This window comes from Astyanax mexicanus, chromosome 15 (genome assembly GCF_023375975.1).
Source record: "Astyanax mexicanus isolate ESR-SI-001 chromosome 15, AstMex3_surface, whole genome shotgun sequence".
NCBI lineage: Eukaryota > Metazoa > Chordata > Actinopteri > Characiformes > Acestrorhamphidae > Astyanax > Astyanax mexicanus.
Window position 1 is genome coordinate 23,522,353 of NC_064422.1, and position 19,009 is coordinate 23,541,361.

At 37.9% G+C, this 19,009-nt stretch overlaps 2 protein-coding genes across 3 annotated transcripts; one reads left to right on the forward strand and one right to left on the reverse strand.

The window, feature by feature from the left end:
- Positions 1 to 51: 51 nt before the first annotated feature.
- Positions 52 to 16,511, reverse strand: zc3h7bb (zinc finger CCCH-type containing 7Bb). 2 transcript variants are annotated; one of them, XM_049464698.1, is made up of 22 exons: positions 16,234 to 16,511; positions 13,867 to 13,927; positions 13,716 to 13,752; positions 13,406 to 13,603; positions 12,606 to 12,764; positions 12,101 to 12,181; positions 11,871 to 11,930; positions 11,717 to 11,759; positions 11,360 to 11,595; positions 10,746 to 11,052; positions 10,566 to 10,621; positions 9,706 to 9,805; positions 9,438 to 9,599; positions 7,680 to 7,885; positions 7,468 to 7,568; positions 7,130 to 7,311; positions 6,014 to 6,090; positions 5,594 to 5,841; positions 5,333 to 5,438; positions 5,094 to 5,202; positions 4,523 to 4,656; positions 52 to 3,372 (listed from the first exon to the last, which is right to left on the reverse strand). In XM_049464698.1, exons 2-22 carry the CDS (start codon positions 13,923 to 13,925, stop codon positions 3,337 to 3,339), a joined length of 2,697 nt encoding a protein of 898 aa, XP_049320655.1. In that variant the 5' UTR covers positions 13,926 to 13,927; positions 16,234 to 16,511; the 3' UTR covers positions 52 to 3,336. The 2 variants fall into 2 exon arrangements, with proteins under 2 accessions (XP_049320655.1, XP_049320654.1); XM_049464697.1 differs by having other exon boundaries at positions 13,716 to 13,755.
- Positions 16,512 to 17,190: 679 nt separating this feature from the next.
- cby1 (chibby homolog 1 (Drosophila)) lies at positions 17,191 to 18,930 on the forward strand. Its single transcript, XM_015606315.3, has 5 exons — positions 17,191 to 17,305; positions 17,578 to 17,698; positions 17,868 to 17,973; positions 18,080 to 18,192; positions 18,324 to 18,930. The coding sequence occupies exons 2-5, from the start codon at positions 17,621 to 17,623 to the stop codon at positions 18,402 to 18,404; spliced, it is 378 nt and encodes a 125-aa protein (XP_015461801.3). The 5' UTR covers positions 17,191 to 17,305; positions 17,578 to 17,620; the 3' UTR covers positions 18,405 to 18,930.
- Positions 18,931 to 19,009: the final 79 nt, after the last annotated feature.

Here is a 19,009-nt window from a genome sequence, read left to right on the forward strand (position 1 = left end):
CAGTGTCACGTTTCATCATATGGCATATGGAAAAAAAACAAGCAACACACATTTGCTAAAACAGTCTGTTTATTGTTATACACTCATGAGATTTGGTCCACTGTGATTATTCACTTCCAACCAGGGAGCAAAAAAAGGAGAAACAAAACAAAAACAAATGTAAAAATACAGTACAAAAAGAGGCATTGTTTTTGTCTTTCAAAACTCTGATTTTTTTTTTCATCAGTTATCTCAAGCAGTTGAAAAATAACTTTTGACAGAAACAGCATTTTGAACATCAATCTAACTGTGTATATTCATGTTCTGTAGAAAAGACAAGTCTTTTCAGGGTGAATTTGGTACAATCACATCTCCCATTCATCAAGACAGAGGTTAGAGGCCATTAAACGCAAAGGTCATTTAACCATGTGCAATCTTTCCTCACTGATTTTAACATACTTGGCTAGAGGTCCAAGTCCAAGATGGTATAGAAAGTTACTAGTTCACATTTAAATGAAGTAAACTCAAGTTGAAAACAATGGATGGGTTGGTGGGGTGGGTGTGTATGGGTGGGTTGGTTCGAGTGGATAATGTTCTTTCTAGCCCCTTGACTAGCTGGTGGGAAGAGATTCTTATCATTTGATATGACTCTTTACAAACACTATCATGACTGAGACGGTATCTATAGACTAAACCTCTCTGTCCTTTTCTCTTAGCTTACTGACACATTCTCTGATTGTCTAGCTTCGGCCAAAAGCTTAAACGGCATCAAAATCGCTGTGAAATGCGACCAACAATCCACTGGATCCACAACCCACGAGAATACTCTAGAGCTCGTGTCGCATGCCATTAATAACCGATCAAATTAGCTTCTGACTTCAGCAAACAGCCAACAGAGCAAGTTACGAAAAAAAAAAAAAAAAAAAAAAGAAACACACATCCATCACCTTGCATCTATTTTCTTATCCAAGTTGTCTAAGTGTGTATATAATTATATACTGAAGGGGAAAGATTATACATATTAGGATATTTATAACTGTATATATGTTTATATTGTATAAGGCGCTATGCAAACAAACAAATATGTATGCTTAGTATTTTCTTACGATACAGCTGACAAATACATGTGCTTGAGGTTTATCACAACTAAAGGCCTTGGAAGAGTAGAATAGCTCAATAACATAGTATCAGAATTAAGTCTTACTGCATTTAAAGAAAAACAACCAACCAAAAATCCTGAAATCTCTCCTCTACAGGAAACAATTTCTCGACCACTGATACTAAAGTCCAAAACTAAAGACACGCCAACTAAAACACAGAGTGGACTCTGTAACATAACCTGCGCTAAACCAGGTCCAATGGGACAATCTTTGCACTTCTATTCCAGTTTAAATACAAACTAAATCATAAGCATCATATTACCTCAAGCACATGTATCTACAGTCTCCCTTCCCTAAACTGAAAATGTGACTCAGCATACATAGACTATTCACTGTTAAGTTTTTTATATTCATACATGGATACATATATTTAAAGAGAGAGTTATACATTGCAATTAACATATACATATATCAATAGAATATAGGAGGATAGAAAGTCATAATAGCAATCATTATCATCATAATAATAGTAGTAATAGTAGTAGTAATAATACGATCCCTCAGAGAAGCATACATCTAGGCCATTCCAGAAAATCCTTCAAAATATTCCTTTCCAGTTAAACTCAAATTTGGTTCCCTACAAATCCTGCCCCTTTATCATATTCTTACTGAATTATATTCCAGCTTCATACACTTATTACAATTATTACCTTCTCTATTGTGGCAGTTTGGGCTGGGAACAGCTTACAGATCCAAGCTTTTCTGGAATGACCCTCACGAAAGCCAAAGAAAAAAAAAAATCACTAATCATCTATTCAGCAATACAGTTCATATAGCATAGCTCAATAACAAGAGGTTCTATATAATCAATACAAGGTCAGGTTATATTTAATTAAGCTTAACTGCTAAGTTATCAATAATCATTAGTAGTATACCGATATAGTAAATATGTATGTATGTTTGTATGTTTGTATGTATGTGTATACATTACGTCCACCACAAAGGCAGACTTACTAGCAAGATAACAAGGTATGCTGTGAGGATATATTATTATTGGAGGGAATATAATTACGCATAGGCACACCACGCATGAGCTTGTTTGCCCACTTCCTTGCAAGTTTGACTCTAAAAATCAACTAACACCAGATACTAATAGTGGTGGTGGTTCTGACCCAATCTGAACTGTAAAGAATTCATGACTGAACCGTAATATATAACCCTGCGAGTTTCAAATATTTCACCATAGCTTCCAAAAGCACAGGGTCCAATAAGCCTAAACAAAACTACATCCAATCACTTGCCCTCTTTAAATTGCTTCTCATCTCAAAAGCCTACAACAATTCAGCTTCTGAACAGCTTAAATAAGACTAGCTAGATCCCACTAGAGTGAAGCAGCAGAGACTATTGCCCTCATCACTTTGTGCAAATAGTTCTTCAGCATCATCCAAACACTGCCTCTTTTACAGCTCGCTCAGTGCAAACTAAATGTTAATGCATGTACGTGCACGCAAGACTAGCAGGTGGAGTTACACAAGCAGTAAACCTACATGCTAGCTCTATGAGTTAAGAAAACGCAAGAAGGGGTAAGAAGGGATTTATTATTATTATTTTTTAAACAACTATTTTTTTTGTTTTGCCAAGGTGTCTCTAATACATTCTACATTCTTATTCATGGCCTTTTGCTGGCTATACATTCAGATTTGTTCTGCCAATATGGCAGGTAGAGAGAGTGAGGCACCACTCATTCAATAAAATGCTGGGGGAAATCATAGAAATCTACTTAGAAAGCAGTTAGCTTTTGTTCCGCTGTCTGATATGATGCACTCTAATGAAACAGTTGGTCAGTTGGGGGACTTAGTTGGCATTTGCCTGAGCACAAGTTTAAATAGCATAGTATTAGGAGGGGCAAATAAATGTTTAATTTTTGTTTAATTGGCATCTTTATTTTTGGCCTTCATAATAGGCCAGAAATTACATAGGCTGTCAAATGACATGGCATGTATTTGTAGCCTGATGTAATGTCAGTGAATAAGAACATTTGGGCATTAATGAGAAAGCATGTATGTGCGTGCATGTTCACGATCACCACATTAGTACTACAGTCAGGCTGTCCGCAGTGCAGGAGGACAAAGTGCTTCCTATTTGCACCGAAAGGAACAAGGGCATACAAACTGACATCTGGAGAATGGCTGAATCTTGTTGCAGGAAGCCTCATCCAGGTCACCGCATGGGTTGCCACTCAACACTTTGGCCAGGATCACAGATCTCCACTCCCCGACAACCGCTGCCCAGCCTGTCAACCAAAGCCATAGACAAGTCAAACATCTTACTTAGTAATAGTTCAAACTGCTACACTGTTCAAAATCCAAATTCATGCTGTGGTGTGTCTACTACTGTTTTAGATATGAGAGTCTGTTTATTTTTATTGTATGATAAGTCAGATAGTGTGAGACAGAGCCAAAGCAACTCGCTGATGTAATCAACTCCCTCAGGTGTCCTCTGAAAAACAGACAGGTGTCCCAAACCGCTCATTACCACACTTAATATTGCGTTAGAGATCGAGACAGAGCATTGCTATTAGATCTGTGTGCATTCATGTTAGAAGAAAAGTATAGAAGAGTATGCGGTTAGGGATGCAACGATGTATTTAAAGAAAAAGCATCCCAAAGTGCTTTGTCAAGACAGCAGCATAAAAGTTTAAGTGCTGTCTTCATAACCTGTTGTTACAGTAATCGGTGGTTGGTAGCACAGTGGCTTAGCGATTAACACATTCACCTCCCAGCGCTCGGGTCTTGGGTTCAGGTCCCTATCTGGGTGAAGTTTTCTATGCTCTTTCTGTTTTAACACGGGTTTCCTCCGGAGACTCCGGTTTCCTCCCACAGCTCCAAAACATGGAGATCAGGTTAAGTGGATATTCTAAATTGGCCAGTTCTCCAGGTGGACGGTCGTTCCGGTTGAATGTACACTATGCACACATGGTTGCTGCATCTTACCAGTTGTGTGTAAAATGTAATTGTAAGCATCCTTAAGTGCCTTGAGTGGCAGGAAGGCGCTATATAAAAGTGTAATGGTAAAATTGTTATCTAAAAGTGTTCCATATTTAGGTTTTATTTAGGTCGTGTACAAATGAAAGAATAGCCTAAAGTTTTGCCATTGTTATAACAATTTAATTTTAAGTAAAAATATTGACACTCAATTTAAGGTTAAGGGTTGTTATGACATAAAACACTGAAGTATTTTTGTCGTAAAATAATTGCCCTGATATGCATACTATGTATTATTTAGTGAAAATGAGTGAAGAATTTTTTTTTTATATTAACAGAAGTATTTGTTTGATTACTAGTGAAACACAAACATGTATAAACATGCACATATAAAAACGCCCTTTTAGAATAAACAAATTTGTGTCAGCATCAAACCCTATAAGTGTTACTGTTACCAACCATTGCCTCTGTGTAGTCAGCTGGCATAGTGCTGGGTTTCTCTTCAGGAGGGGGAGTCATCAGGGTGCCATCTGGTCGACGGTTCTGATTGGTTAACGATAACCACAGATCATACATCTGCTGCATGTCTCTCACTGTGAAGTTACAGAAAGAAAAAGTAAAAAAAAAAAAAAAAGTTTCCAGTTTGAAACTGAAACACAATGTAACATTAACACCCCACTAACACAAAAAGTAAAAAAAAAATTAAGTAACTAATTTACAAGGCCCAATTAATTTTTATTTGGCCCAAACCATATTTCCAGCTGTTTTGCAAACAAATTTAAGGCACATAACTTAAATATATCTTAATACAGCAAAGCTGCTGCATATTTCCAGAAAACAAAAGCTGTGTTTTGAAGTCATTTGTTTTGTTCCAAAAAAGACCTGAATTTTGATACCCAGCTATAATAGTGGCTGACCGTAATACCAGATTAGGGGCAACAAAATCAATAACTTCTACAGCTACAAATAGAAACTGACTACAACCTGAAAATAACAGAACATTAAACAAGAAATAAGAACTGATTCTTACAACTGTTGTTCTTCATGTAGGTCCACACATCCCTCTCTTCCAAACTGTGCGCAAAAGAGCAGTTCCCAATGTAGTGGCACTTCTTCTGTTTCATCACGTGAACACACATCTACAGACACAAACTCATTATTACTTTACTGTTGAGTTTTATAGTCAGACATAATTTTGGGACATTTCTTTAAATCCATGTCAGTTTAAGCTTAGTGTCCACTGAAAAGAAATAAATGCTCAGGACTTACGTCATACTGCTGGGGGTAGGTCCGAGAGAAAGGCAGAGGTCGTACTACTACCCACTTCTTCTTCTCAAACGATTTTACTAACAGCACCCGGCGCTCTTTTGTCCAGCTGAAATTTACAAGGATTATCAGTTGAATTTTTTAATATACTGTAATCAAGCAAAGAACACTTCACAGAAATTCTGATTTTTGATGCATCCATTTCAAAGTAACTTTAAGTCTGAGTATTCTCAAATACACTTGTCACAGCTGTGAAGGTCTAACCTGTGTTTAGCTTTGGCAGTACAGTATTTCAGTGCCTTGTCCGGCTCATTGACCTGGCCTTCCCTCCAGCACTGACCACACACAAACTTCATTTTCAGGTTAAGCCCACGACCTCGGCCACAGCTGCCTCCCCCTGAGCCGCCGCCTCCGATGCCGTCACCACCACCTCCAGCCACTCCTCCACTCCCTACACCAGCACTTACAGCACTGCTGCTACTGCTGCTGGTGTGATGAGGCACATGCATGGGCTAAGAGAGCGAAAGACAGAAAACAAGCATAGTTATAGAAACAAAACAAAAAGTACTAAAATTCATAACATTAGAAAGTCAGTATAATTCTGTATTTAGTGTAACAATTATGTCTCCAGCCAAATTGAAAAATTCTACCCAAGTCAAGATTCAGCATCTGTAAAATTCTCACCTTCTGCCGCTGAGCATTCTGCTCCAGTCTTTGCCAGTGTCTCTTAGACTCCTGTACCATCTCCTCATGAGTAATACCTAAGCACAAACGAGAAAGACAGTAATTCGGTTAATTTAAACGTTCTCCAAGCATTGTGGATTTACAGTCTTAGAAGCTGATTGATTAGTCAATATTTTTGGCACTTGAACTTTGGAATAGGGCAAAACTCCATATAGTGTAACTTCTTAATTATCAACCTGTCCTCTGTATTTACTGTTGTTTTTAAAGTTCTGTTCCAAGCCTACTAGAAAGCTATTTTAGCTCATTTTATTTTATTCTATAAAACACTGTGGTTGCACCAGAGCTTCTGCAGGTCAAACTGCCCAGGTTCTCAGGGCCAGATTTTATCTGCCAATGAAATGCCAAATCTGACTCCAACTCTAACATTAGACATCATTTTTAAACTGAAATAAAAAAAAGAAATCAGATGAAAATCTGTCACGTTCTCAATCTTGCTCTTTAGGTTCGACACAAACAACTGCATCTTCAACCCATCTGGAGGACCATGAAGTTTGGAGACACCACCACAAAGGCGGGCCTTATAACCAATAGCTACAAACCTATGAGTCTACACACGATGATATGCAGACAGGGTCCTTAGAAGAGACTGGGCACCACCATATAACCAGGGGTCTAAAGCGAATGGATAACATCATAGGCCATGTAGATTCAGGTCATCAGAGTGATAATCAAATCCATCCTAATATCACCTAAACCATGTGAACTGTCAACCTCAAAAAATGAAAATGCCCATTACAACTGCTATCTCCACAGAGCTCCATACTCTTATCCACATTAAAAGTAAAATAAGTTAGAAATCTATAAAAAACAAAATCTAAAATCAACAAAAACAAAATAAACACAGCAGCTGTTTTTCAAAAGCAGTAGTAAAAGGTGTGAGTAGAAGGTGAAGGACAGTGTTCAACATTACTATTGTCTGCCAATTACAAAAGGGTTTTTCTTTTTTTTTTCTTTCCTGGCTTAGCAATCTCTTTTTACATTTTGGCAAACTGGACTGTAAGAGCAGCCTGTAGGTATTACAGAATATGCATTATGCAGTGTGCATGTATTATGTACCTGTGTCCTGCTGCAGCACCCAGCACTTAAGCTCAATGACTGAGTGAGCAAAGGAACAGCTGTCTTCTCTCTGGCAACCGTAGCGCACCTCATGGCGACACACATCGAACTGGCACAATGGGTGCAGCGGCCGAATCTTACTGTAGCGCACGTTGGCTGAGCGGACCACGTGCACCAGGCACCTGCCAGAAAGCACAACACAAACATGACTTTTTGTTACCCAATTTATAAAAATACACACTAGAGTATGTTTATTATGTGTAGGAAATAATGCCAAACCAGGTAGAAAATCCCAAACATGCACAATTTTTGAAGTATATAGAAGAGATATAGCTTACTTGTTGTCATCAAAAGGATGTCTAGCAGTAAGGTTGGAGCAGACCCCTAGGTTCTCTTTGCTACGCTTGCTTATAATGCGAGGCTTACTGTCAAAACATTCCTAGAGCAACAAAAGAACAAAGATGTGATACATTTAATTCAGATTAAAACCTACGTGTTCACAAATTAGTTTGAGTTAATTTGTGAGCACTGTGGTCTAGTGGTACTCTACCTCACAGAGGAACATGAACATGCCCATATGAAGCTGTAGCAGACGGGTGACACTAAGTGCTCTTCTCTCGTTTGTGCCCAGGGGATCGAACAGAAGTTCTCGGCTAAGAGCTCCTTTTCTCTCCTGAGTCCACACGTCTATCTCCTCCTGGCAATAGGCAAAGGTGCAATTCTCTCCGTACTGGCACTCTTGGCGCTCCTGCACCTCTGCATGGGGTGAAATAAGTAAGGCACCAAATTAGATAAAACAAACAAACAAAGAAAATAATAATAAGTTATGTTTAGGTTTTGTATCATTTACATTTTCCTTGGAATGGTATTTTACAATGTAATCACATTGTCCATGAAAGGCTTATAGTTTCCAAATTATATATTTTTCTCACAAACAGTGAAGGCTCATTTGTAAAAGTAGTAGTTTTTTTTACGAATTTTCACAAATGATTTACCCCAAAAGCAGGGACTAAACTAATATAAATATTTGAATTGGTCAACTGGGATATTATCGACATTGCTCTTGTGGTGAGAAGAAAAAGATAGAAAATTACAGTAGTAACTGTAACATTACTATTCATTACAACAAAATACACACAATGTGTCCACCAGTGAACATTTTTGTTTACAATAAATGGTGGATACTTTAGTTTGTGCAACAACTCAGCTGATCTAAAAGCAAAGCAAACCAGGGAAGGAGAAACAAACTCAAGAAATGTCCATTTAATTTAATGCCTTAGCCTAATACCCACCAACTAGCTCAACATGCTTGCAGGAGATCATTAACTGCCAGTTCTGTTGAAGCAGCAGCAGCAATGCCGATGTTGTCTAGCTTTACATGAAGGGAAAACAAGGTTGGTGATGCTCTCTTGCATCTCCGGTCACAAATGTCTGTGCCTTTGCTGAGGCTTGTGCTTAAGGTCTCCCAAATTCAAGGCTGTATCTCCCAGCTATCCCAAAACATGAAGCTGGTAAACTATTGCTCACATAATATAAAAACTTTGGTTCCACTTGAGACTTCTTCATATCAGTCCAAGAAAGTTTTCCTCTAACACTTAGCCTTTTATGCTTTTGTGCTTACTCAAAAGACTTAGACCTCAATTAGACATGTACCCCTGTTAAGTTTATCTTTTGTAAAAAGTACTATATAAACAAATAAAATTTAACTGAATACAGAGATTAGGGCTGACTTATGCTTCTTTTCCGAAACAGTCTACAAAAAAAGCCTGCCCCACCGCTGCTGTGAGCATGTTTATGTTTATTACCAGCATCATGTGTGAGCATTTGTATATCTGCACTGATTTGCATATAATTACTAAATTATTAGTTAGCGATGAGGTTTCTATGCCAAATGATGACAGCTGAAACTAATGATGGAGTTGGAACTAATGACTGTTAAACAACCGTTGCTCTTTCTATAATTTCTGCAACAAGACTGGTGTAACTAGTTGTGCACTCCCTGTCTGAACAATAAACTGACATTTCTTTCCTTTACCTTTTTGTGTGTTTTAACGAGGCCTTAAGATTCCTGGAGCATACATAGCACTGTTTGGCACACACCTAAAGAGGTTTGAATCTGATGGTCCAACCGAATGAATTAAATGTCAGCGACTGTAGAAATACAATACTACCAAGAACAACAATCAGTTCTTGCAGTGTATGTTGCTGAAAACATATGTACATTCCTAAGGGATGTGTGTGTGTCAGGCAACAGAGCCCCCCCCCCCAAATAAACAGACATGGTACACACTGTAACAGAAAAAAATACCTTTGCAGAGAACAAATGCTCCTAAGAAATTATTGCGGGCAGGGCGAGGTCGTATCCTCTTCCAAGTGGTGTCGTCTGAGGTCTTGAGGCGGCAGAGCAGCACATCTCTCTTACAGCGATGAGCTGCTTCAGGCTGGTACTTGTAATCCATGACCCGGGGACCTTTATAAGAGAATGACAGTCCATTTATCTCTAAGAGGTCATATACATACAGCACTCTGAACTTACATACAAGCTCTGAGCATTACTGCACTGCCTGACACATTACCTATGCGACTGTAGCAGGCATGGCAGGCCTGTCTGAACTCGTGGGTGGCAGCCAGTGGATTGCGGGACAGCAGTGAAAGGTTAGTGGCAGCTGAACCATTCTGCAAGGATTAAAAATAAAATCTGGTTATCAAACAACATATTACATTGCAATGTTATACTAAAGCTTGTTGGGTAACAGTGGTGTAACAGATCACAAAATAATCATATCATCTGGCATGTGCCATATCATATAGCATAAACTAATATCATTATACATTTTATATATTTTTATTTTTTCAAATGAAAAATCTATTTTGTGAAAATAGTGGTATTCTGCAGCCTATTCTCATTTTGTTTTGCTACTTACTGTGAAGCATTAGGGGGTTTATATGCATGCACTAAATACTGCACATTTTAGCGCATGGTAGCTTTATTTTTTAACTTTCCGTGAGATATTTTGTTACATTATTATTAAATACAAAATTGAGTCTTGGAAAGTTACTATAGCTTTTGTTTTTTTAATACAAAAAAGACAAAACATTTTTGTTGCAGTATTATATTTCTGCAGTGTTCTGTCTTATATCCAAAAATATTACCACAAATATACCCTAAAATATAGTAATATTATTTTAAGGCCATATCACATAACACTGTATCAGTGTTTATGTATTAGTGACTTTTATTTTGACATTGTTTGTTTTGAATTAAGAGGTTAAGTTACGTCACTGCAGACATAGGGCCATGCTTGATGTGTTGCCTTTTAGTTCTCGTTGACACACTGTTTACAAAATGTACCAATCATGGATTATCCTGGATCAGTTACACCACTAATAGGTAATGCATCTATCTGGGTGTGGGGAATCCAGAAAATATGCTTACCGTATGGATGGCATGGTTGCGTAATCCAGGGATGAAACTGGTATTGATTCTTCCTCCTAAATACAGAAACAGAAATCAGCATATTTTAAAGTGTTTGTTTAAATTATTTCACTTCTCCGTTTCACAGATAAATTAAGCACTTTAACACAAGCCATACAAAAACTAAACATCTTAGATTACCTGGCAGTGTGTACTCAGAAAGCGAGTCAAGCCCTTCCGTGCTCAGTGATCCAGCTCTAGCCCTCCCTGCAGCGTCTGCAGCCCCAGACGCAGAACCAAAAGGGATAAGAGACTCCATCGCTTGTGTGGAACTCTCACTCTGACCAAGTGTGGAGAAAGAGTCCAGCTGAGTGAGGGGGCTGACAGCAGAGCCAAAATAAGGGGGGGTGAGTTGGGAGGAAGAAGGTGGGAGACCAGAGGGGTAGGGAGGACGCAAACCCACTGCTGTGTTTGGAAGGTTAGTAGGAATGGCACCCTGAACTGGGTTCTAATAACAAAGGAAAAATGAAAGAACAAATTTAATGTAATATCAACTGTTGTATAAACTGTCAGCAAAAAATATATTTTATATGTGCCTTTAGATAAGTTTGATTTACACAAAGAAAATAATCAGTTGTTTATGGCTTATTTTACTGCATTTGAAACAGAATAAACTAATTGGTTTGGTAGCAAAACATCATTTTATAATATTGTCCATACGCAAATTATTAAGCAAACCAAAATACTGCTAGGCTGATAAAGTAGAGTGCATAACTGTTCAGCAATCCCTCAGTGCTGTTCTCCATTTCACTCACCACGCTGACCTCAGCTCCTTTAGGAATGTTTTCCAGCAGGCTTTCCAGATCCTCATTTATCACGCATTCACCCATTTGCTCTGAAACTGGCACAGAATACTGTACCCGCCCCGTGGGCCCTTGGCTCGGGCTCTCGGGCGTCTCCGGGGGCACTATTGGACTTAGTGGTGGCATTGGAGGATCATCACTGACTGGAATTGGAGTAGCCAATGGTGCAGGGATGCACTGGGCATTTTCTGTAAGAGATTAAAAGCTTAAAGAACGAGTGGTGTGTGGGGAGCGCAAATGAGCATTACACTTAAGTATCCAAGCAGCACTGACCAACATAGGTTTGAGTATCTAAGACAGCAGCATTACCTGATCCGGTCTCTGTCACAGACTCAAGCCCGTTTGAAGACGTCTGGAGAAAAACAGAGAGTGAGGAATGGGGGGGGGGGGGGGGGGGGATTTGAAATTTTGCATTCAGAAAGCATGAATTTCCCAGTTTTTGAGCAGACCAGAAGTCCTTTACCTCTCCTGTAGAAGGAGGAGTTTCTCCATTACTATCTGGCTGAGATGTTGTAGAATCACCCTGAACACAAAAATGAAACAGGGGGAAAATAAATAAATAAATAAATATTAAATTAGTAAATATTTTAAAAATGCATTTACATCAAAGCCTTTCATATTTTTTATAATTACTGTTTCTCTGTGCTTTTCCCACAACCTTTAAGCAGAATGAGATAAGTGCACATTACACACCTGGGAGCTGATGTAGGCTTTGCGGATTTTCAGGCCAAGTTTCTTGGCCAAGTCCTGAGCCAACTCACCGACTTGTCTGTCCTGCAGAGAAAATTAAACAATATTTCTTTACATCGCTTTCAAGCTGTCTTTAGTGTATCTAAGAATTGCATATACCATGGTTAAGACTTAGCCTAATAATTTGATTAAACCTACAATTTGGGTTTACTTAGTATGTTCATCTAATCTTAGTATGTCCATCTACTTCATCTATGTCTGCTATGATCCTTACTGATCAAAAAGGCTAACAATGTGTTAGCATGTACAAAAATAACAATAATAATGGATGTCACTCATGTACTAAAACAATACTAAAAATGTTGTTTAGATATTTAACCAATACTAATCTAATTATATAAAAAATAAATTCCTAAATAAACTAATAGTAATAAAAAATAAAAAGGCATATTCAAAGCAGCATCTCCAAGGCAGAAATGTGCTCAAGTCCTATGAAAAAAGTACTTACATGAGGTGCAGTGAGCAAGCAGCCAGTGCCACACTCATAAGCCTCTCTGAACCGGCCCAGCTCTCTAAGGCACAGGGCCTTCCTGTAGAGTGCCCTACGACTGCCCTCAGACACGCACAGCGCGCTGTCACAGTCCTGCACCCCTCGCTCATACTCACCCTAAACAAGACAAGACACAAAGAAAAAAAATAAACTATGGTGCAGAGAACGCAGAAAAATAAAGTACAAATATACTAACACATTTCTACACATTATAATATATTTATATACATTTCATACATTTGATGTAGCAACAACAAAAGCAAATGCTTTTTATATTTTGATCATGAATTTCCAGCTTTAGTTTCTTTTGCTATATATACATTTTTATTTAACTAAAACAGTCACATTGTTAGGTTAGTCAAACAATCAAAACTTATAAAATATAAAATTACTTGTTTATAAAAAACAGTTATAGTACTATTTTGTTTCAGTGGTTTGCTGAAGATATATAAATTAATATATGAAATCACACAGCAATGACTTTTTGTACCTGCAGTTTATCCTGCCGTGAAAAATATCCACTACATGCTGACAAACGTAAACTAACAAAACTGCTGAAAGTCCAAAGCCCAAAGGTTTTAGCCACTTATATATATTTCTCTCTCCGTCCCTTTCCTAAAAAAATATAGTATGGACTGCTGTACTGAAACTAATACATGCACTGTGACAGATTTAAGTCCAAAAAACATTAACTTTTTTGCATATTACTAACAGAACTCAACATGAGACATGGATACCAGTCAAAGGTGGCTACTTACTAGACTATAGTGTGCAGCTGCCCGGTTAACATACAGACTTTCCAGCAGTTCTGCAGGAATCACCAATGCTTCAGACTGGGCATAGCGGGCTACGTTTACACCTTCGCTGTAATGTGAGGCCGCCTGTCTCCAATCTCCATCACGAAAGACTGTGTTACCTTCGTCCAGCAAATTACACACTAACTGAGTCAAAAATGCCTAGAAAGAAAGCAGAACAACAGATTATCAACACTCAAATTACAGCATTAATAATGGAATGGTTACAGGATTCTAATAACAATTTACACAAATAACCTGAAGGCTCACTGACCTCATAACCTTCAGGATCAGGAAAAGGCAAAGACGACCTGCTGCAACAAAGGAAGAACTTAGAGATATCATAGCAGCTATCAAGTTTACTTGTGGGCAATGTTCATGTGTTCACTGATGCATAAATAATTAAAAAGAAGAAAGTAACATACTGTATGAATCCAAGAGCTTTTTCTATTTCTTCCTTGCGCTTCTGTCTTTCTGGGTCCATAGCTGCAACATTCAGAAATCAAAAAGGCATCAGTGGCAGATTTTCCTCAGATCAACATTTATCTAATGTGCAAATGTGGTGAAGAGAGGAACATAAGGTTAAAAGAGAAGTCTGGTGCGAAATGCAAATTTAAAACAAGACACTGAGAACTTTGCAAGTGCATGAGTAGTTTATTTAGGAAAAAAAAAAAAAAAACACAGTACATTGAGGCAGTTCTCCAGGCACAACAATCTCAAAATTAAGCCACGATAAGTCGACTTACGATCACGAATGAATAGGTAGGATAAGGGAACAGATCGCAAAATTAATTAAGCAGTTAAAATATCTCTATAATATAAGCATTTCCACAGCATTCATTTTGCAATTTAATCCCCTATTAACGCTTGACAGTCGACTTATTGTGATTTAATTTCAATTTGTATAAACAGTGTTTTTTACTAACCTATCTGTGCACTTTTAAAGTTCTCAGTGGTTTTTAATGTCAGAGTCTCATAATTCAACCACTAAAGCATAAAGATACTTTTTAGCCTGTTAAAGGTGTAATAAAAAAAACAGTAATTCCTTTGCATGGGCCATGGTTTGCCCCTATCTTTAGCATTGTAAACCTGTTGGGAGAGCATCGACTAAAAATGTATTTTATGTATTTCAGAATGCTGGGGGGAAACTTCGACAGAAGTTTGTACTGGTCATCATGTTACACTACACCCCAAGTCCAATTCACACGGGATTTCCCCTTTAACTGCCCCTTTTTCAGTCTAAATCTAATTTAAAGAAATTATATAAACAAATATTTAGTGTCTTAATTCGTATTATCACATTTAAACAATAATTATCTTGATGTGGGTTGTCTTATAACTGGTCTTCAACTTTGATATTAAATATAATCACTTACAAATCAAAATTTTAATCAACTACAACAGTCACAGCGAATAAACAGAAGTCGAAGTGGCTCCACTTTCTCAGTGCGGCCTGTGTGTTTTTGAGGCGTAGCAGTTTTCAGCGGATCCCCGCTCTTTCCAGGGGAGAGGGCCGACCGGAGCAGGCTGGCTAGCGGCTGGGCTAACACCTCCCGCACAAGTAAAATACAGAACCGAACCAACCCGAGAACCACCGGCCTTCTTTTTATCACCTGCCTATTTCGCAGGCTGTTTCGAAAGCTCTCAGTGTCCCTCATCTTTTTTTTAAAAAGTTCACTTGATTAGCCAGCTAACCATTTATTTTAGAGCTTAACGTACTTTTTCAACTAGCTAGGATCTAACGGTAGCCGCTGCTGCTAATGACAATTAGCCATATAGCTAGCTAGCCCGCTAGTTCTGTAGCTCGCCGGTGTTCTGTCGATTTGTGATACCTTGTCAAATCGTGTTACCATGGTATAGCTAACTTAGCTAGCTAGCTAACTAGCTAACCTAGGTTAGCTGTATTAATGCAAAAAAAACACCAGGTAAGTTAGAATACTTAGCATTAGTTCAGAGAATGCTGCCAGCAGGTTTGTATTTACTTACATCGTTTAAATAGTTTACTCTTTTGTAGCACTCACGCAATGAATAACATTTAAGCTATAATGATTAAAACCAGAAAAAAAACAAAAACTATTTGAATTTTCGGCGCATGCGCAGAACGGTAGATAACATACATCGATGGGTAGCACAATTGGACAGACCACTGGCTAGCTACATCTGCGCTCTGTCAACCTGGATTTGTTTACACACCGGTGCTGAGCCACAACTAAGTTTAGTGTTTTGGTGCTGCATATTTATCGGTTTAAGCCTGGAAGACCTGAGTCACTATCTCGCCTAAGATAAAATGCACACAATCAAAAACATGTTTAAAGTTTCCCGAAATCAGAGACATAAAAAAGCAACACCCGCTATAAACCGAGGCTAGCCAAACTGGGCCGCTAGCTAAAACAGGGAGTAAGTTACCGTTAACCGGACCCGCGGGATAACAGCGCGGTTAGCCAGATAAACAGCACAGTTATCATTTTAACATGTGTTTGGGTGTGTATTTAATCTGAACGTACTGTGCGACGCTTTTAGACAACAGCGTCGTGAGAGCGCCTGTGTGTACTGTAGCTAGCATAGCTAACTGGGTTGGCTAGCCTTGCTAGCGTCTAGTCTAAGTTGTCGTTAGCAGATGAACTTCCAAACACTGCAGCTTATTAGCGTTAAATTTACTCAAATAACAAAAACATAAATTTCATTGAATTCTAACAAACAGACTGTGTGTTACCCAGCTATCGTTGCCAATGCACAATTAATTAAAAGTAGTAGGTTAGCTTGTTTTTCTGCACGATCGATCGCTCACCCACCTAAAGGGCAAAGCCGAGCTCACTCCCACAGTCTGCTTTAACACACGTGAAATCCAGGCAAAGTCGAGCTGCAAAGAAGAGACGCGTGATGTTTTTTATTCTTCTAAAATCATGCTTTTAGAAGTGTCCACTTGCTTCCAAAATACGGTTGAAGAATCTGGACGGAACATGTGATACTTCCCAGTCGGTTTTGTCCAAGTTGCGCTCAAGTTTAATCGGGCCGCTGATCAGACCGCGGGGTCCTAAAGGCGGATGGCCGCTGGTTGAAAGTAAACGCTGCGTTCCTCTCAACAGAGGGCGCTCTGAGAACACAGAGCACACTCAGAACCAACCGAGCGACTCCCGACTCATTCATTATTTAATAGTTAATGGAATACATAAAACTGTATTTACAGTTGTATGCATTTTTCGGCAGATTAAATAACTTATTTAATATGACTGATTATGCTGTTTAATAGTTTTTAAAAATAAACAGCATAATTGAGATGACTCTTCAAAACATGTTCTATAACACTCAACGACCATGATGGGCTTTTCTGAATATACAGCTCTGGAAAAAAAAATTAAGAGACCACTTCAGTTTCTCTGATTTTGTTTTATTCAATAAACTACGCACATCATTTCTCACACAATGCCCCCAAAAATTCTTAAAATAAACGCTCTAAATGACAATATTTTTATTTGAAATTTGGCCGTAGTTTATAGAATAAAACAATAATGTTCATTTTACTCAAACATATACCTATACCGGATTTAGAAACTGAAGTGGTCTCTTAATTCTTTTCCAGAGCTGTAGATAATGATCATGGCCTGTTATTTTTTATGATATTGTCCTACTTCAATTGTGTGACACCAAAATAAAAAATATATATTTATTTAAATATACAGCTATATAATTATACATATTTATATTGAATTTATGGTATAAACATCGTGTAGTTTAAAAGTCACCGAGGTGCTTTATGTGTTTTCAGTATGAAGTATATTGTAAGGGACTTTTATTAAATGCATCGTTGCTAAGCAGCTCCGGAAGTAGCTCGGTGTTTACACGGTTTTGTGTGGAGGTCTAAGGGTAAGCTGCTTTCTGTCTGTCTGATTAAAAATAAATAAATATAGAACACCTATTGACTAAATATAATTTTACTCGATCACGTAAAATAATCAGTTTATTCGTCTCCGAGTTTTCCCGAGGGCTAGTTACTCAGGTCCTCTAGCTTTGGGCTGCTCGTTCTGGTTGACCATCGTGTTTTCCTGCACGCTCTGTTATTGCAGTATTCTTTATAGATAAGATCAGAGGAACAGTGTGGTGTGTTTATTAATAATAACGCTTCTCTTTTTGTCCAGGTTTTGTTCTTGCAGTGCAGAAGAGCCACAGCTTTAAGCCAAAATGCCTCTTTTTGGCAACACATTCAGTCCTAAGAAGACACCACCTCGAAAATCAGCATCTCTCAACAGTCTTCACACAGTAAGTTGACAATATCTACATCTGTGCTCACAGAATACTCAGACATCCTATACTGTCCTGCAGAGAGTAAATGAATGAATTTGTGCTGATAATGGTATGTTTATTTACAACAATATGATAATAAAAATAAATTAAGATGATGGTGTAACTTGTATTTACTTTCTAACAGTTAGATCGATCCACTAGGGAGGTAGAGTTGGGTGTGGAGTATGGAGCACCTGTATTGAATATTGGAGGTCAGAGTTTAAAATTTGAAGAAGGACAGTGGATTACCGGTAAGTGTTAATACATGATGTACAATTCCATATATTGCATGTATTTGTTTTTTCTTCTTGTAACTTCTTGGATGTGGTATGAAGTATGCTACTCTCTTACTCACAGAGTCAGGAGGCAACATGTCCAGCAAAGAGGTGCAGAAGCTGAAAAAGAGAAACCTTCAGTTAGAAGAGGAAAATAATCTTTTGAAGCTTAAGATTGAACTATTGTTGGATATGGTGAGTTTCTGTCAAGGTTAGGTTGGCTGCTTTGCCTCCATAGTTTGATCTATTGTAAGAATGCAAAAACATATTTTATTAATTTTATATATTTTCTCAGTCTGTATCTAATCCCATTGTATCTCTTTTAGCTGACAGAAACCACAGCAGAGTCACATCTAGTACTGAAGGAACTAGAAGACATGAAGAATCATTACAAAAGAAAGAAGTGATGAAAAAGAAAAGGATTTCAAATCTTGATCTTATGTTTTGTGAATTTTCGTAAATGTCTACAGTTGATTGGAAACCAAACAAAAGAGATGTTAATTTATACACTGCAGATATGTATATATTTTTACTTTATATGATCATTGTATGAAATATTTGTTATTTGGTTAGTTTTGTGTGGGGGAGGTGCAGCCTATGTAATGGTTTGCCTTTCCTTGGATGAGTAACTTAGTCTTCATGCTTCTTGTATATCTGGTTAATTAATTCTGTTTTGGCATCTGATCTTATCACCACCTTTTTTGAGTTCTTATAATATTTGACATATGTCAGACACTAAATTGTATTGTTTTATATAGATTTTATTTTTTAGATTTTATGAACAAAAGACTATAGAAATCACTACTACTGTAGTGCACAGTAATTCCATTAATAAGATCGGTAAAAGGGGAGCACATCCAAGGTGAGCATACTTTTTATGGGTGTGGCATTTTTGTATCAGGTCCTTCTTAATAAATAAACATCAATGTCCAATTTCTTGATAAGTCTTTCTTTTTTATGCTTTACATTGGATCCTCTCACACACTGCATACAGTTATGTTTACACCTTTGC